At 43.6% G+C, this 18715-nt stretch overlaps 1 protein-coding gene across 1 annotated transcript in view; it reads right to left on the minus strand.

Annotated features, from left to right (window-relative positions):
* Window positions 1–18715, minus strand: part of FAM227B (family with sequence similarity 227 member B) — a 756766-nt gene that overhangs the window by 164353 nt on the left and 573698 nt on the right. Inside the window, exon 14 of the mRNA XM_075345811.1 lies at window positions 15497–15657. Coding sequence (XP_075201926.1) covers window positions 15497–15657 — 161 coding nt within the window. The remainder of the gene's footprint in view (window positions 1–15496; window positions 15658–18715) is intronic.

The raw sequence follows: 18715 nt of genomic DNA on the forward strand, positions 1-18715 counted from the left end.
AGTATGCATTTTTGGACCTAGTCAACAAAGGATACCCTTTAATTACATTATATTGGGCAAACAACAACATAATACAATAGTATATGGCCTAAAATATCAATTTTTATTCATGTAGTTTAATACAAAAAATAATTAGGGTTGTGGTAGTACAGGTTAAAAGGACCTGACAGAACAACAGACAATGACAAAAAATGGTTCTTTGTAACAATATACCAAAAAATTGAATTAAACATAAAAGGGGATAAAATTTCTCTTAAAAAAGTGCAAAGTGCATCAGGTATATGCTAGAAATAATAATGTCATTTCCCAAGCCATGGTACATACAAATTAATTGCAATATATATCAAAGAAGGATAGTTTGTATACAAAGATGAGTGTATTAAGTTAAATAGTAGAAAAAGTTATAAAAATGTACAATTTCATGCATATGTAATTATGAGGTATTACATATAACTAATAGGGTGCTCCCTGAAGAAGTAATATCATGAAATGTACGTTGGGGCCTTAGCAACGGACTGCATCACTATAGTAGTAAGTTTACTGGCCTGGTCCTTTTAACCTGTACTACCACATCCCTTATTATTTTTTGTTTTAAACTACATGAATAAAAATTGATATTTTAGGCCAAAGAATTTTGTATTGTGTTGTTGCTTTTTTATACTCCGGGCCTAGACTGTTTGTGGTGTGCCAATGCAAGTGTAATATGCAAGGTCGGAAACAGTCTACTTAGATTCTGTCCATGAGTATATATATCGTATACTTGCCATCACATGACCGCTGTTCCTGGTGATGACGCAGGAAAATTCGCACAGTGTGTGCAATGTGAGGATTCACAAGTCTGCAGTGACATAGAGTGACACATAGAGGGACTTCAGATTTCTTTTTTTTTTAGCCAGGACAACATCTTTAACCCAAGATTCAATATTTTAGTTGATAACATCTTATTTATGTTCAACCTGTGAACATCTAAGAAAATCTGTGGTCATTTTAAGTAAAAAAAATTGTGTCACATTTAATACACCCATAGTAATTGCATACAGTGGCTGTCTGTTGTTAGCTCGGACTACAGGTGTACAGCCTTTTAGCAGAAATTAAACTGCAAAACAATTAAAAGTGTTAAGCAAGGTTCGTCTCATTACTCAGAATACTTATCTGTTTAATGAAGTCAAATGTCAAACAGTTGCACTACAAAACCTGAAGCTATCATGTGGAAGCACTTTGGTGTATAACAAATTTTCAGATCTTTACTTGAAATTGCTGGAGGGAACACAAAAGTTAATCTTTATTTAAAATAATTCATTCTCAGCAAAGCAGACTTGCTGGAAACAATTACACTAGTCAGAAAGGATAACTGCAATTAAGGAAACCCTAAGTTCCGAAACACATTTGCTTAATGTTTAAACTGAGAAGGTTTGTTACCATCCTTTTTGGTAATAATGGTGTGAAGGACAATTAAAGGGTGAAATATTAACTTGGGGCATATTATAAACGTTGTTCTTTTTTAGTAACAAAATTGTAACTGGTTCCAAGATGTAAGAGGCAGAACAATGAATCAATGAATATTTCAACCCATAAATAAAAGCAGTAAGTGTGGAAACCATGAAATAAACAGATTATGAATGGCCTCTAAAAGCTTCAGAATGGCTATAGAGCCTCTCACTATGTCTGTTGTAACTTTTATGTGGAATTTTTATATACTAGTAATGAATAGTTTGCCATAAATTGCATTCAAATTGCTCGTAATTCATGTACACATGTTTTTGTCTGGAAAATGGAGGGCACTATATGAGTATGAGCCACTCAGAAAGCCCCTTAATAAAGAAAATTCTTATTCTCGTAAGCAATATATCAAGTAAGGATGGTCATGACTTCAAGTAAGTGCTCTTATAATGATTGTATTTAGGATCTTACTCATATAGCAAGGTTCAGAATTGCACAGCTAAAATTATATTATGGGTAGAGATGAGTGTACCCATGGAAGTTCAGTCTGGGGGTCAGCTGGACTTTATATAAAGTTCTGTTCCGGATCCAAACTTGACCTAAATGGCAATGGAAGTCCCAAATTTTCAGTTCGGACCTCCGCCACCATGTAGCCAGCGCTAAAGAGATCACTTCCGGGGCAGATTTGTTCCATTTTTTTTGTTTGTTACACACTACATCCGATCACACTCTTCTTACCCCCAGGCATTCAAACACTGCAAGCGGCTGGTACAGGGCTGAGAATGGGATCGATTTTTTATTCGCTCATGTGACCTTAGCCTTCAGATTAGTAGCAGATAATTAATGGAATGTATTTATCAAATTCCTTTGCTTTATACAGCTATTGATAAACTGAAACTGCGTTTTACTTCGTTCTGAAAATGGACTCATAATAGTACCCAATCAGACCCCATACAAAAAAAGGGTCCCTCTACTTCAGTTTGCATCACTTATGAAACATACATTTTAGATATGAATCCTGCTTATCTGTTACCCAAAATGGAACAGGCAAATGGTGACCTACAAAAACATATGCTTCTATTGTACATAAAACTTGGACTTAACCCTATTACATTTTACTGGCATCATTTATTCCAGAGTAAAATCATGTTTTATTTTTCTATGGCTGCTAGTACAATTATAATAGGGCAAAAGAGTGGTGATTTGAACTTTTATGTTTTTATTTATTTTTATCATAATTTTAAAACCTTTTTTCTCACTTTGTATTGTATTAAATACTCACTTTAGGGGACTTGAACCTGCCATAATCCAATCGCTTATATTATAGACAGCAATGCATTAGCATTGTTATGTATAGCAGAATTCCCAGTCTCCTATGAATGCTGACCATGGGCCAGCATTCACAGGAGAATGATAATGACAGACAATGGGGTCATTAGCAGACTCCTGGTTGTCATAACAACTCATCAGCGCTCTTTGCTCTCATCACAGGTGCGCTGATGGGCAGTCGGAATGGCGCGTCTCCATGCCAGTGCCTGTTCAATTCCGCTGTCAGAGATTAACAGTGGGATTTAACAGGTTGACAGCCCCGGGTGGAGCTCTAATACACTCACAGCTGTTAAAGGCACATGATGGCTGATGAAATGCGTGTATGCCCACATCAAAGGCAGCAACATAATCTTTGATGTACCAGTATCAGGGGTTAAATGACTTTTTCTACTTTTAGAAAATAGGTCCCCAAACAATCAGATGCTAGTAAATAAATACATAAATACAGATAGTACTCATCATCACTAGACCAAACTGAAATTTTCAGTTTGGTCTAGTAACGTAAGAATCTCCTTATTAACATAATCTCTGGTCTTACAATAGTAATTATCATCCCCAGGTCCATTGCTCACTCCCAACCACTAATTCAGTCTTTATGTTTTACTTCCTATATTAATGTAAGCAATGATAAGGAGCTGCGTATGGATCAGTGGAGGCTGAATCCTATTTGTGTGAATATATATTTTTAATAGTGTTTGATCGTTTCAGAACCACTTTTTCAAAAATCAAAAATCCATTTGAACTGTAATTCATTTTTCTGACTTTTAAAGTAAAAGCATATTTAAAATTAATTTTATAATAAATTTTAAGGAGTTAAGTGTTCCATTTCTTGTATATAGACCTATAAATCTCTGTGCTTGCTTTGCATTTCTGCATGCTTCAAAATTATTATTTCAAGCAAAGTCTACTGATGGAAATGGTGGTCTTCATTAATCAAAGCTTCTATGCCAAAATTCTGGAGTGCAAAGCTTTGAAAAGTCACAACATTTTTGCGCTACTCAAAATTGTATAAAATGCTATGAATTTTGAAGATTTTACTCCAGTTTTGCACATCTCCACCAAAAAGGGTGAAGCTGTGGTAGGAGAGGAACACATCAGATAAAGGTGCATCTCAATAAATTAGAATATCATCAAAAAATAAATTTCAATAATTCAATACAAAAAGGGGAACACATATTATATAGAGTCATTACACACAGAGTGATCTATTTCAAGTGTTTATTTCTATTAATGTTAATGATTATGGCTTACAGCCAATGAAAACCCAAAAGTCATTATCTCTGAAAATTAGAATAATTACCACAAAACATCTGCAATGGTTTATTAAGCATTTAAAATGGTCCCTTAGTGTGGTTCTGTAGGCTACACAATCATGGTAAATACTGCTGACTTGACAGATGTCCAGAAGGCAGTCATTGACAAACTCCAAAAGGAGGGTAAGCAATAAAAAGTCATTGCTAAAGAAGCTGGCTGTTCACAGAGTGCTTGCTGTATTCAAGTGTATTAATGAGAAGTTGAGTGGAAGAAAAAGGTATGGTTGAAAAAGGTGCACAAGCAACTGGGATAACCGCAGCCTTGATAGGATTGTTAAGAAAAGGCCATTAATAATAATTTTTATTTCTATAGCGTCAACATATTTTGCAGCGCTTTACAATTGAGAGGGGACATGTACAGACAATATGAGACAATATAAAATAACAAAATTAAGATACCAGGAGGAGTGAGGGCCCTGCTCGTAAGCTTACAGTCTGAGGAAATAGGGGAGAGACAAAAGGTGAATGGGGAGAGAAAAGCTTATCATATATGGTCCAGCCATTGATTTAATAGGGGATTCAAAACCAGCTGCGTGGACCGGTTGCCAACCAGAATTTATACAGGTACAGAGTGTAAAAAAAGTACATGGAAAAGAATGGAATCAAGATACAGGAGTCAAGAATTGGAAGTAAATTTTATGAAAGGCAGAAAGGGGCTAGATTAGATCAGGGCGATGAGGTGATAGGCTAGTCTAAAGAAATGCGTTTTTAGGGTCCGCTTAAAGGTGTAGATGTTGGGAATTAATCGGATTGCTCTTGGTATTGTGTTCCAGAGCATAGGCGTAGCTTATGAGAAATCTTGAAGATAGGAGTGTGAGGTTCGAATTGTTGAGGATGTCAGTCTTAGGTCATTAGCAGAGGGAAGGGCACGAATGGGGTGATAGACAGATATGAGGGAGGAGATGTAGGGTGGTGCAGAACTGTGGAGAGCTTTGTGAGTGAAAGTGCTAAGTTTATGTTGGATTCTGTAGTGGATAGGCAACCAGTGCAATGACTGGCACAAAGCAGAGGCATCAGTGATGCGGTTGGAGAGAAAAATTATCCTGACTGCAGCATTCAGAATGGATTAGAGAGGGGAGAGTTTAGTAACAGGGAGACCAATTAGTAAAGAATTGCAATAATCTAGGCAAGACTGAATGAGAGCGACAGTAAGAGTTTTTGCAGAATCAACGGTAAGAAAAGGACAAATTCTAGAGAAATAAATACATTTGTGGGAAATTCACAAGGAGTGGACTGATGTTGGAGTCAGTACTTCAAGAGCCACTACACACAGATGTATCCAGGACATGGACTACAATTCTTGCATTCCTAGTGTCAAGCCACTCATGACCAATAGACAACTCCAGAAGTGTCTTACCTAGGCCAAGGAGAAAAAAAAAACCTGGACTGTTGCTCAGTGGTCCAAGGTGTTGTTTTCAGATGAAAGTAAATTTTGCATTTCCTTTGGAAATCAAAGTCCCAGAGTCTGGAGAGACACACAATCCAAGCTAGTAAAGGTTTAGTGTGAAGTTTCCACAATCAGTGATGGTTTGGGAAGCCATGTCATCTGGTGGTATAGGTCCACTGTGTTTTATCAAGACCAAAGTCAGCGCAGCTGCTTACTAGGAAATTTTAGAGCACTGCATGCTTCCCTCTGCTGGCAAGCTTTTTGGAGATGCAAATTTCATTTTCCAGCAGGATTGGGAACCTGTCCACACTGCCAAAAGCACCAATACCTGGTTTAATAACCACAGTATAAATGTGCTTGATTAGCCAGCAAACTCGCCTGACCTAAACCCCATAGAGAATTTATGGGGTATTGTCAAGAGGAAGATGAGAGATACCAGACCCAACAATGCAGACAAACTGATGGTTACTATCAAAGCAACCTGTGCTTCCATAACACTTTAGCAGTGCCACAGGCTGATCACCTCCATGCCACGCCGCATTGATGCAATAATTCATGCAAAAGGAGACCTGACAAAGTATTGAGTGCATTTACTGTACAGACTTTTCAGTAGGCGCCAACATTTCTGAGTTTTAAATAATTTTTTCAGTTGGCCTTATATAATATTTGTTAGGTCCGGGTGATGGTGGATCCTCTGGGCCGTGCACCAGACTCCCCCAGTGAGGCAATCTGGAGCTAACCCCTATACAGAGACTGTCCGGTCACCCCACCAGAGGGCCTAGGTACACGGTAGCCGGAGTACTAGCGGGATCGGGATAGCGTCCCTCAAGGAACGGGTAGAACGGAGTCTTTAGAGCCACAGAGTTCTTGGAGACAATTAAGGGAGTCCGGTACGGGTGCTGGTTAGGAAGCTCAGACGGGATCCGGGTTAGCTGGATGTGACGGGGAGGCAGCCGGGTGAAGCCGGGGATCACAGACAGGCACAGGCAGACGTAACGGTGGTGGGATTCCCCGCTGACGGACACCGGAGGACCTCTTGGCAAACCCGGATTCAGGAGCCGGTTACGGAGGCAGAGCAGACTCTACGAAAGAGACAGAGTTAGCACAGGCAAAGCACATGGGGACCTGGACTCCTAGCTTGCAGAACTTGACGAACAGGCGACGCCCTCCAGGCAGGGAGCTCCTAATATACCTGACCCTGACTGATGCAATATCCTGTTAGGGAGTGCAGGGCCTTTAAGAGGAAGTCAGTGACCGCGCGCGCCCTAATGCACATGCGTGACGCCCGGGTGCCGGAGGCCAGAGCAGTGAGCGGTGCCAAGGAGGACGTGTGGCTGGAGGCAGGAGACCCGGGGACAGGAACGGTGAGTGAGAAACGACGTCGGGACCCGGGGAGCGTGACAGTACCCCCCCCAGACCCCCCTCCCCGCAACCGGGACAGAAAGGCACGAATCAGAGGAGTACCCACATTCTCCCGGGGTTCCCAGGACCTATCCTCGGGACCATAACCTGCCCGATTGACCAGGAAGTACTGCCGTCCCCTGACGGTCTTCATGGCCACGATATCTCTTACCGCATAGATGTCATCATCGGCTATGGGAGGAGGAGGACAGGCATCAGAGGAGAAGGGACCGAGGACAACAGGTTTCTGCAAGGACACATGGAAGGAGTTGGGTATCCGCATGGAGGGCGGTAGCTGCAACTTGTAGGACACCTCGTTGATCTTCCTGAGGACCTTGAAGGGACCGATGTACCACGGACCCAGCTTGTACGAAGGAATCTTGAGTCGGACGTACTTGGAGGCAAGCCAGACCAAGTCCCCAGGAGAGAAGCAAGGAGGATCAAGACGTCTCTTGTCCGCATGTTTCTTCATTCGTGCAGCAGCATGTCCCAGGGAGGTCTTGACTGAGGCCCATATAGCGGAGAAGTCTCTGGCCAGGGCATCTGCTGCAGGTACATCGGAAGCTGGAGAGACTGGTAACGGCACAGAAGGCTGGAGACCATAGACAACATGGAAGGGAGAACTGGAGGTGGATTCGCTGACCTGGCGGTTATGAGAGAATTCAGCCCAAGGAAGGAGCGTGGACCAGTTGTCCTGGTTGACATTGACGTAGTGACGAAGGAAGGTGGTCATGATCTGGTTGACTCGTTCCACTTGTCCGTTTGACTGAGGGTGGTAGGCAGAGGAAAAGTCCAGAGACACCCCCAGGTGTTCACAGAGAGCCCTCCAGAAGCGTGAGGTGAATTGGGTTCCTCTGTCAGACACAATATGGGCAGGAAAGCCATGCAGCCGGAAGATGTGCTATAGGAAGGCGTCCGCAAGCTCTTGAGCAGAGGGCAATCCGGCCATAGGAACAACATGAGCCATTTTCGAGAATCGGTCCACCACGACCCAGATGACCGTATGACCGGAGGACAAGGGCAAGTCCGTGACAAAGTCCATGGCTATGTGTTGCCATGGAATGGAAGGAGTCGGCAGAGGGAGAAGAGGACCAAAGGGCAGGTGCTTAGGCGTCTTGTTCCGGGCACAGGAGGAACATGCAGAGACGAAGGCGGTGACATCCGTACGAAGAGACGGCCACCAATAGTGACGGGCGATGACGCCCCAGGTTTTCTTCTGGCCGGCGTGTCCGGCCATTTTCGAGGAGTGTCCCCATTGGAGGACCTTGAGTCGGTCGGTCTCCGTGACGTACGTCTCCCCAGGAGGGATCTGTGCCAGGGAGACGGGAGCCACCGGGATGACCTTGCTAGGACAGATGATGGGCTGGCTTGGCTCCTCCTCTTGGTCTACCGGAACAAAGGACCGAGACAGGGCATCTGCCCGTACGTTCTTGTCCGCAGGCCGATAGTGTAGCTGAAAGTCAAACCTGGCGAAGAAGAGAGACCAACGTGCTTGGCGCGGATTCAGCCTTTGATCGGAGCGTATATACTCCAGGTTTTTGTGGTCAGTATAGATGATCACCGGGTAAACCGCTCCCTCCATGAGATATCGCCATTCCTCCAACGCCATCTTAACGGCAGGAGCTCTCGATCACCAATGGTATAATTGCGTTCTGGGGCTGAGAAGATCTTGGAGAAGAAGCCGCAGGTGACCATCTTCCCAGTGGCGGATTTCTGCATAAGTATGGCTCCTGCCCCTGCAGAGGAGGCGTCAACTTCAAGGGTGAATTGGCGGTTCAACTCAGGACGGTGAAGGACGGGAGAAGAAGCAAAGGACCGCTTCAGAGAGCAGAAGGCGGCTTCGGCCTCGGGTGTCCAAGCCTTCGGATTGGCCCCCTTCTTGGTCAGGGCGGAGAGCGGAGCAGTTAGGGTCGAGAAGTGAGGGACGAACTGGCGATAGTAGTTAGCAAAACCGAGGAAACGTTGGATGGCTTTTAGTCCCGAAGGAGGAGGCCAGTCGAGGATAGCAGAGACCTTTCCGGGATCCATCTGCAGCCCGGTGTCCGATATTACATAGCCCAAAAAGGGGAGGGATGATTGTTCGAACACACACTTCTCGTGTTTGGCGTATAAGCGATTCTTCCTCAGCCTCTGTAGCACGATTTGCACGTGCTCTCTGTGGGTACGTAGGTCTGGGGAGTAGATTAAGATGTCGTCCAGGTATACGACTACACAGACATAGAGGAGGTCCCTGAACACGTCATTCACCAGCTCCTGGAAGACTGCCGGAGCATTGCAAAGGCCGAAGGGCATCACGCAATATTCATAGTGCCCGTCCCGGGTGTTGAAGGCGGTCTTCCACTCGTCCCCGGAGCGTATGCAAACCAGGTTGTAAGCCCCACGGAGATCCAATTTGGTGAATATACGGGCTCCACGGAGCCGATCGAAGAGTTCAGGGATGAGAGGCAGGGGGTATTTGTTTTTCACTGTGATCTGGTTCAGTCCCCGGTAATCGATACAGGGCCGTAGGTCGCCTTCTTTTTTCTTGACGAAGAAGAAGCCCGCACCAGCCGGGGACGAGGACCTTCGAATGAACCCCCGTGCCAGGTTCTCGGTGATGTATTCAGACATGGCCCGGGTCTCAGCAGGGGATAAAGGGTATATCCGTCCCCGAGGGGGTGTGGTTCCCGGCAGAAGGTCAATGGCACAGTCGTAGGGTCGATGTGGAGGCAATACCTCCGACTCCTTTTTATCGAACACATCCGCGAAGGACCAATAGGCTGGAGGAAGACCAGGTAAGGAGTCCGGGGCCGGAGGACGACGGACGGGCTGGACTGACTGGAGGCAGTTCTCATGACAAGACGGGCCCCAGCGGATGATTTCTCCAGTACGCCAGCTGACCGTAGGTTCATGTACCCGTAACCAGGGTAAACCCAGCAGAAGCGGATGAGACATGCGTGGCAGAACATAGAAGGCAATTTCTTCGGTGTGTAGCGCACCGATACGCAGTTTCACAGGTTTAGTGACGAACAGAATGGGATCAGAGAGGGGTTTCCCATCCACAGAGGCTATCACAAGCGGTGTCTGCAGTGGGGTAACAGGTAACTGGTACTTGTCAACTGTGGCCTGGTGGATGAAGTTACCCGCTGCCCCGGAGTCGAGATATGCCTCTGCCGTGAAGCGGGTTTCTCCTGTTGTCACCTGTACAGTCCATGTCACTGGGTCAGAGAGCTTCCCAGTACCTAGGGTGGCCTCTCCTATCAACCCTAGGCTTTGGAGTTTCCCGGTTTCGCTGGGCAGGCACGCACCTGGTGTGCGCCGTCTCCACAATAGAAGCAGAGACCCTTGGCGGCTCGTTCCGCTTGACGCTGCTCGGAGGAGCGTAGCCGGTCCACTTGCATGGACTCCATGGGCTCATGGATGGAGGAGCCAGAGAGCCCGGATGAGGAGAGGATAGGCTTCTGTGGCGAAACGGAGTGCCTTACAGGGCGCCGCTCACGGGACATTTCCTTAGACCTTTCTTGAAAGCGGAGGTCTATCCGGGTTGCGAGGGCGATCAGGGAGTCCAAGGTGGAGGGGACGTCTTGACCGGCCAGCTCGTCCTTGATACAACCGGTAAGCCCCTCCCAGAAGGCGGCAGTCAAGGCTTCATTGTTCCACCCCAACTCAGATGCCAGCGTGCGGAACCGGATGGCATACTGACCAACTGTCAAAGTTCCTTGGCGTAGCCTGAGGAGGGATGAGGCGCATGAAGAAGCACGTCCGGGTTCATCGAACGCTGTGCGGAAGGTGTGCAGGAAGTCCTGGATGTTGGTGGTTACTGGATCTTCCCTCTCCCACAAGGGGTTCATCCATGCCAGTGCTTCACCCTCCAGATGAGACATGACGAAGGCAACCTCAGCTTGGTCGGAAGCGAAGAGATGTGGGAGCAGTTTGAAGTACAGCGAGCACTGGTTCAAGAACCCACGGCAGTTCTTGGGGTCCCCGGCAAACCGAGGCGGAGAGGCTAGTCTCAGTTGCGAGGTCGCAGAAGTTGTCCCTACGGAAGCCGTGGATGTGGCGGAAGTGGACAGGGACGTGGCTGTGGATTGCAGTGTGTTCAGGCGGGTGTCCACTGACGTCATGAAGGCCAACATACGGGATTGGGTCTCTCGCTGACGTACCAGCTCCTGCTGCAATCCGGCCAGTTGGGATGCTAGTGCTTCGGCGGGATCCATGGCCTGTTCGTTCTGTTAGGTCCGGGTGATGGTGGATCCTTTGGGCCGTGCACCAGACTCCCCGAGTGAGGCAACCTGGAGCTAACCCCTATACAGGGACTGTCCGGTCACCCCACCAGAGGGCCTAGGTACACGGTAGCCGGAGTACTAGCGGGACCAGGATAGCGTCCCTCAGGGAACGGGTAGAACGGAGTCTTTAGAGCCACAGAGTTCTTGGAGACAATTAAGGGAGTCCGGTACGGGTGCTGGTTAGGAAGCTCAGACGGGATCCGGGTTAGCTGGATGTGACGGGGAGGCAGCCGGGTGAAGCCGGGGATCACAGACAGGCACAGGCAGACGTAACGGTGGTGGGATTCCCCGCTGACGGACACCGGAGGACCTCTTGGCAAACCCGGATTCAGGAGCCGGTTACGGAGGCAGAGCAGACTCTACGAAAGAGACAGAGTTAGCACAGGCAAAGCACATGGGGACCTGGACTCCTAGCTTGCAGAACTTGACGAACAGGCGACGCCCTCCAGGCAGAGAGCTCCTAATATACCTGACCCTGACTGATGCAATATCCTGTTAGGGAGTGCAGGGCCTTTAAGAGGAAGTCAGTGACCGCGCGCCCTAATGCACATGCGTGACGCCCGGGTGCCGGAGGCCAGAGCAGGGAGCGGTGCCGAGGAGGACGTGTGGCTGGAGGCAGGAGACCCGGGGACAGGAGCGGTGAGTGAGAAACGACGTCGGGACCCGGGGAGCGTGACAATATTCTAATTTTCTGAGATAACTTTTGGGTTTTCATTGGCTGTAAGCCATAATCAACATTAACAGGAATAAACACTTGAAATAGATCAGTCTATTTGTAATGCCTCTATATAATATGTGTTTCTCTTTTTGTATTTAATTACTGAAATAAATACATTTTTTTAACAATATTCTAATTTATTGAGATGCACCTGTATGTGTTGCCACAACTTGTCTAATTCATGACAAGTATTGGCATTTCTTATGCCAGAAATCTTACTTTTGTAGATTTGTTGTGTGTCACAGGGAGGCACACATCACTTGTCAGACACGGCTGAATCATTAGGTGTGTGCCTGTTCATGAATCAGGAGCATATGATTCCAGCATGCAGCCTAATAAAGATAGGCATTAAAATCGATGGAATTGATGAATCGGAGCAGGTGTTTGCAAACAAATGCCAGACATTTAATAAAAATTTGCTCTGCATATGAAGTTGTTACTACAGCGTGTGCATGGAGTTTTATAAACTACATTGAGGGATATAGACCAAGTCACAGAAATGTTCAACTTGGAGGCATTTCAATCCATAAAGAAAATATATGAGAATATTATTTAGTGGATATAAAAATTCTATACACCACAGTTAAATGCCAGGTTATTGTCCTGTGAAAAAAATCATATCAAAAAGAACCATTTCATAAATTTTCCTGACATTTTCTTAGTTGTATTTCACATCTGTAAGCAGCTTTTAACAAAGAGATCTTATTGGTGAAAGTTATTAGTGAGGAGAATGGTAGATTTTTTCCAAGACATTAGACATACCATAGAGCCCTGTGAAGGTGTAAACAAAAATAGGTTTTAATATGGCACAACAGTAAAGGGTGCTTTACACGCTGCGACATCGCTAGCGATAGCTAGCGATGTCGTGCGCGATAGCACCTGCCCCCGTAGTTCGTGTGACATTTGGTGCGCGCTGCCGTAGCGAACATTATCACTACGGCAGCGTCACACGCACATACCTTGTCAGCGACGTCTCTGTGACCGCCGAAATATCCCTCCTTCAAGGTTCAAGGGGGAGGGGCGTTCGGCATCATAGCGACGTCACTGCGGCGTCACTAAGCGGCTGGCCAATAGAAGCGGAGGGGCGGAGATGAGCGGGACGTAACATCCCGCCCACCTCCTTCCTTCCGCATTGCCGGTGGTAAGGAAATGTTCGTCATCCCTGCGGTGTCACACATACCGATGTGTGCTGCCGCAGGAACGATGAACAACATCGTACCTGTGGCAGCAACAATATTAAGGAAAGGAACGATGTGTCAACAATCACCGTTTTTGAACGATTTTGCAATTGTTGAACGTTGCTCCTTGGTGTCACACACTGCGATGTCACTACCGGCGCCGGATGTGCGTCACTAACGACGTGACCCAGACGATATATCGGTAGCAATGTTGCAGCGTGTAAAGCACCCTTAACATTATCTACAACTGGACATTCCTCAAAAATTGCTGAAAACACAAGAAGAAAATTGCTCTGGAAGGTCGCTGGCAGGCCAACAGCAACATTAATGGAACCGGAGGAATTATTAGGTACTGGTTCTGTACTGCATTTGACAACAATATCCCGTATTCTTCATATGTATGCCCTGTTGGGGAGGGTGGCAAGATGGAAGACTTACAAAAACAATAATCCAAGCCCAGCTTTGTTTTGCCAGAACCTACATCAAGTTTGTCAAAAGGATATTATTTTCAGACGTGTTATGGTCTGATAAAATCAAAGTTTAATTTTTTGTCTATAATTACAAAAGGTAGGTTTTGTGCAGAAGCAGCACTGCATATCACCAAAATAACACCATACCCACAATGAAGAATGGTGGAGGTAGCATTATGCTTTGGGTCTGTTTTTTAGCAACTTTAAGTAGGGGTTTAGTTAAGATGGTTGGAGTTATGAAAAGTTCAAATTATCAGTCAATTTTGCAACAAAATCTTTAGGCCTTTGGTAAAAAGTGGAAGATCAATTTCACCTTTCAACACTAAATATACCTTCAAATCAATAAAAAATGTCTTTATCAGAATAAGATCAACCTTTTGGAATGGCCCAGCCGGAGGACAGTCCTGCATCCAATTGAAAAACTTTGGGTTAACCTAAAAAGGGCACTGTACAAAGGAGATGTCCTTGCAATCTGACAGATTTGGAGCACAACTGCAATGAAGAGTGGGCAAAGATTGCTACTTCTGCATGTGATAACATAAACATAGCAAAAAGGCAATGGTATTATTTACCTGTCAAGGTCATAGAAACAAATGCACAGATAAGATGCATCAATCCCCCTTAATAAAGGGTGCAAAATACTGAAAAAACAACCACTCACAACCTACCAGTTCATGGAAGGGGTGATTACCCAGATAGAAATACCTCATATAAATATAAACCAATACCTTGTATTTATTTTTCCTCACATTTTGCACAATTTTTATTGGGTACATCCAGCCACATCAATGGTGATCTTGTAAACTAGGGGCCTGCACATCTGTAATGTACTGAGAGTGTGTCGGGCTGCCCACCTAATCGAACAGCAGGGGCATGTAATAGATTGTTGGCTGGACATTGTGCTTCAGATATGTGTAACTTTTAACTTATTGCAAATTTTATCTGTGTGCAATTCTAATATTGGGCAATCACCCCCCTCCACGAACTGGTAGGTTGAGAGTGGTTGTTTTGTCAGTATTTTGCACCTGTATTACCTCCTTAATTAAGAGGGACTGTTGCATCATTCATACATTTGTTTCTATGACATTGCCGTTTTGCTATTTTTATAATTTTTATATTTTGGATTTAATTCTTTTTAATCCCTTATTTTTTTTGTCTATGCTTTTTATTTAACAATTCTAGATATGCCATACTGATAGATTTCTACCCAAAAAGAAGGAGTGTTGTTATAAATTCAAGGGTTCTTCAACAAAGTATTAATTTAAGGGTGCACATATCTGTGCAACCACATTATTTTAGTTGTTTTTTTATCTTTTGCATCGGAATGGTTTTTAGTTTATCTTTCAATTGAATTGTACAGATCGCGGGTGACATTTAAGGTGGAAAAAGTTCAGAAATCATTCTTCTTGGGATTATATTTTTAAGATGACAAAACTTGCCATTTTAAGAGAGTGTAGATTTTTGATATCCCTTTTTATAAGCAGATTGGAGACAATAGTATTGAGCAAAATAAGATTTTTTTTTACATTCTACTTTTTTCAGTATGTTTTCAGAAAATGTATACTAAGAACCTGTTTAAAAACATTTTAAATATGAATTACATATTTTAGCATACATGTAAACTTTTATATTTTATGTAGACCATCTTTTCTCTGTATTAAGGCTGGAGTTACTCTTGCAGGGGAGTCATCACAAGTCTTGCTCGCATCAAATCACCCAGCATGGCCAGATACCATCCAGACTCGAGCGTCTCAGCTACAAAGAAATACATGCAGCCGATCCGCTCCTGTCAGGAGCGTGGAGCCGTGTCGGGTGATGCGATGAAAGAAAGACTCGCGAGTGTAACTCCGGTCTTACCCCAAGCCTCCTCTGTGGCAGTTAATCCTTTTGATATCATCATCAGGGCTTTTGTGAATAAAGAACGTGGTTAAAAGTTCGGAAAACTATACTTTTCTTTCTTTTATTGTTTTAACAACTGTTATAGTGAAAGGATATGGCACGTGTGAAATTTCAGTGCGCTTTATTCTGTGTCGTGATATTCCATGTATACAACCTGTGAACTGATGCTTCTTCAAGTAGTTTGACACCAGAACACTGTGGCTACCAAGCTGGAAACGCACATGATGAAACTCTGGTCCTGGACCCACTGAGTGAGACTGGGAAAGAATATTAAGTGTAAAAAATATTAAAATAAAAACATTTTGTGAAAACAAAAGGATAGAGTATTTGGAAATCCATTAACCATGGGTGGACACCCCAATAGGCATTAGATGGTTGGCAGATTGTGAAAAAAGAATCACTTGGTTTAATGGACATTAGAAAGCTTTTCCATCCATAATTTAAAGAAACACATATTGACCTTACAGTTTTACAGTATAAAAGATGAATGGTGGAGATCAGTAACATTCTTTTAGTCTCTCTATATTTTAAAAAGCTCAACTTTGATGTGGTCAGAAATCCATTAAGAAGAAGAAAGATTAGACTTTATTCACATCAAGTTTTTTTTTTTTAAATTGTTTTGAGCAGATTTCCAAAATCCTCCTCAAAAATCATTCAAATACTCTCCTTACCCATTTCTATGAGAAAACATATGAGTTTATAATACCTTTTTTCCCTGAAGAAATCTTGTAAGTGGATTTGGATAAAATCTGCCCGGCACTAGGGAGATGTCAAGTCAAAACGCTACAAAAAGCTTTATGAAAAAAACTCATCTAAAACTTTTCCAAACCAGGAAAGAAAACCTCGTCGAAAAATCTCCCAAAAAAGGAGTGCTTAAAAATACCTATGAGAATATAACCTAGGAGTTACCGAACAACCTGACAGATTCACAGGTAGTCATTTTGCAGTCAGCTATGCAGTTATACATACTAGATGAAAAGTTTAAAAAAATCAAATTTTTTAAGTAAAATCTTTTCAAAATAATTAATAGTTAAGTAAAAAATTGCCTCCAAATATATCCATTTAAAGAGGACAAAACTAGAGTGGGGCTTTCCACTATCTCCCTATTTTGAGAGCAGTGAGGGACTTTTAGGCTGTGTGCTTTTTTCATGCTTTTATGCTGCGTTCTGCGTCCCCAGTACAATCTATGAAGGTTGTGCAAATTCCATCCGCACGTTGCATTTTAGAACGCAGCATTTCGGCTGATGAAATATTTTGCCAAAACGCTGCGTTCTAAAAAGCAACATGTCACCTCTTTTGTGCTTTCTGGATACTTTCCCCACTCTGTCTATGGCAGAGCAAGCATCCAGAACACATGAATTCCGCTTGAATTCTGCATGCACAATGCATTCAAAACGCAGCTTTTTCGGCTGCATTTTGAAACGCACATGCAGTGACTTAAACGCTGCGGAATAGAGCGCAGACGTGCGCACATACCCTTAGCTTATGAACTGGAAGGTACTGTTGCATTAGGGAAAGAGACTGAGTGTGCAGCAAGTAATCACAGGGAAGATCTGTGCTGCTGCCTTACTTCATATTAGATGTTATTATACGAAAAGTATTGTAAGATTCCTATATATTATGGAGCATCAGGGAATGTAGGAGGCAGATAAGAAGCCACTTTAGAGGTAAACTATGACCCATTAGGGATTGCTCACACTGGCGATGATTCTCTCATGTGAGAGAATCATTTGCATTCACAAATGACACTCGTTTAAAACTCTGCTCCAAGTATGAGCTATGTGTCATTGACTATACACCAATTTCCTCGCATGCGAGAATCAGAGCACAGGTGAGGAGAATATTGAAAACTTATTTTCTCCATCTTCTTCCATTGCCTGTGTTCGCAGTAATCGGACTGCACTTGGTTGACATCCGAGTGCAGACCGATGTTTCACACTTGTATGGGTGCGCGTCATCCAAATATGGGAGCCACTAGCAGCATGCTGCGATTGTTTTCTCATGCCGAATGAGCATGAGCAAAGCATTGCTGATCTGCACTTCCCTATATTATAAAACCGGTCCAAGTGCTATCCAATAAAACATCAGATTGCATGTTATATGCCATGTTATATGCCAGTGTGACAGACCTTTATTATGACTTTTGTTGGATGATCTGTGTATATGTAGTGAGAGACTCAGATTAATCCTTAACAGTCGGCTGCCTTATTCTTTTGCAGTTTAATAATTTAGAAGCTGCTATATCCTCTTTCAGGGTAGCTCTTTAAATACAGCTTTGTCTTCCTTTTGTACATCAACCTTTTAGGAGCAGTTATGTCCTCCTCCAACTACTTAACTCTTTTGATGTAGCTGTGCACAGTTTTCAAGATTTAGCCGTTTAGGAGAAGCTATGTTCTTGTGCAGTTTAAATCTTTATATGCAGCTTGTCCTTTTCCTTCAACTGTACTGCATAATAAACAGGAACATTATATTATATGACTAACAAGCAATAATCTGTATCAATAAAATCCAGACTCCTAGTGGAAGGAAAATTAATTAATGCCACAAAATTGAAAGATGGCTGATGTGGTACTGATATTTAAGAAAGGTAAGAAGGTGGATCCAGGCAACTATGAACTACTGTCCGGTAAGTCTGACATGAAAGTTTTTGAGGCTATTATAAGAGATGACCTGCAAAAATATATTGCATAGGATAAAACAATTACTGACCATTAACATAGATTCATGACCGATAAGTCGTATCTAACCAACAGGTTGAGTTTCTATGAGTAGGTAAGTGCAAATCTGGTCATGCAGCTGATGTGACATATCTGGACTTTGCAAAGGCATTTGATACTGTACCACCCAACAGCATAATCCTGAAGCTCAAGAAGCAGGAACTAGCAGATACTATATGACCATGGGTAAAAAAAATGGTTAAAAAACAAGAAGCTAAGAGTCATTAAACATGGAACATTCTCTAAATGGTATATAGTCAGCAGTGGGGTACCACAAGGATCTGTGCTAGGACCAGTTCTTTTTAACCACTTTATTAATGACCTTATGTATGATTAAGAGAAAAGTGTCAGTCTTTGCTGCTGATACCAAACTATGTAGGATAATAACAAATGAGTATGACAGTAAAATATTACAGAATTATCTAACTAATATGTCTGCTTTGGCAAACACATGGCAGATAAAGTGAAATGTTGACAAACATACAGTAATGCACCTAGGCCGGAGTAATCCTTTTCCTGCATATTCAATAAGTGAAAATATACTGTACTTGGGACTAAAGAACAGGCGAAGGACTTGGCTATTCTAGTTACAGGTAAG

Source organism: Anomaloglossus baeobatrachus, chromosome 4 (genome assembly GCF_048569485.1).
Source record: "Anomaloglossus baeobatrachus isolate aAnoBae1 chromosome 4, aAnoBae1.hap1, whole genome shotgun sequence".
NCBI lineage: Eukaryota > Metazoa > Chordata > Amphibia > Anura > Aromobatidae > Anomaloglossus > Anomaloglossus baeobatrachus.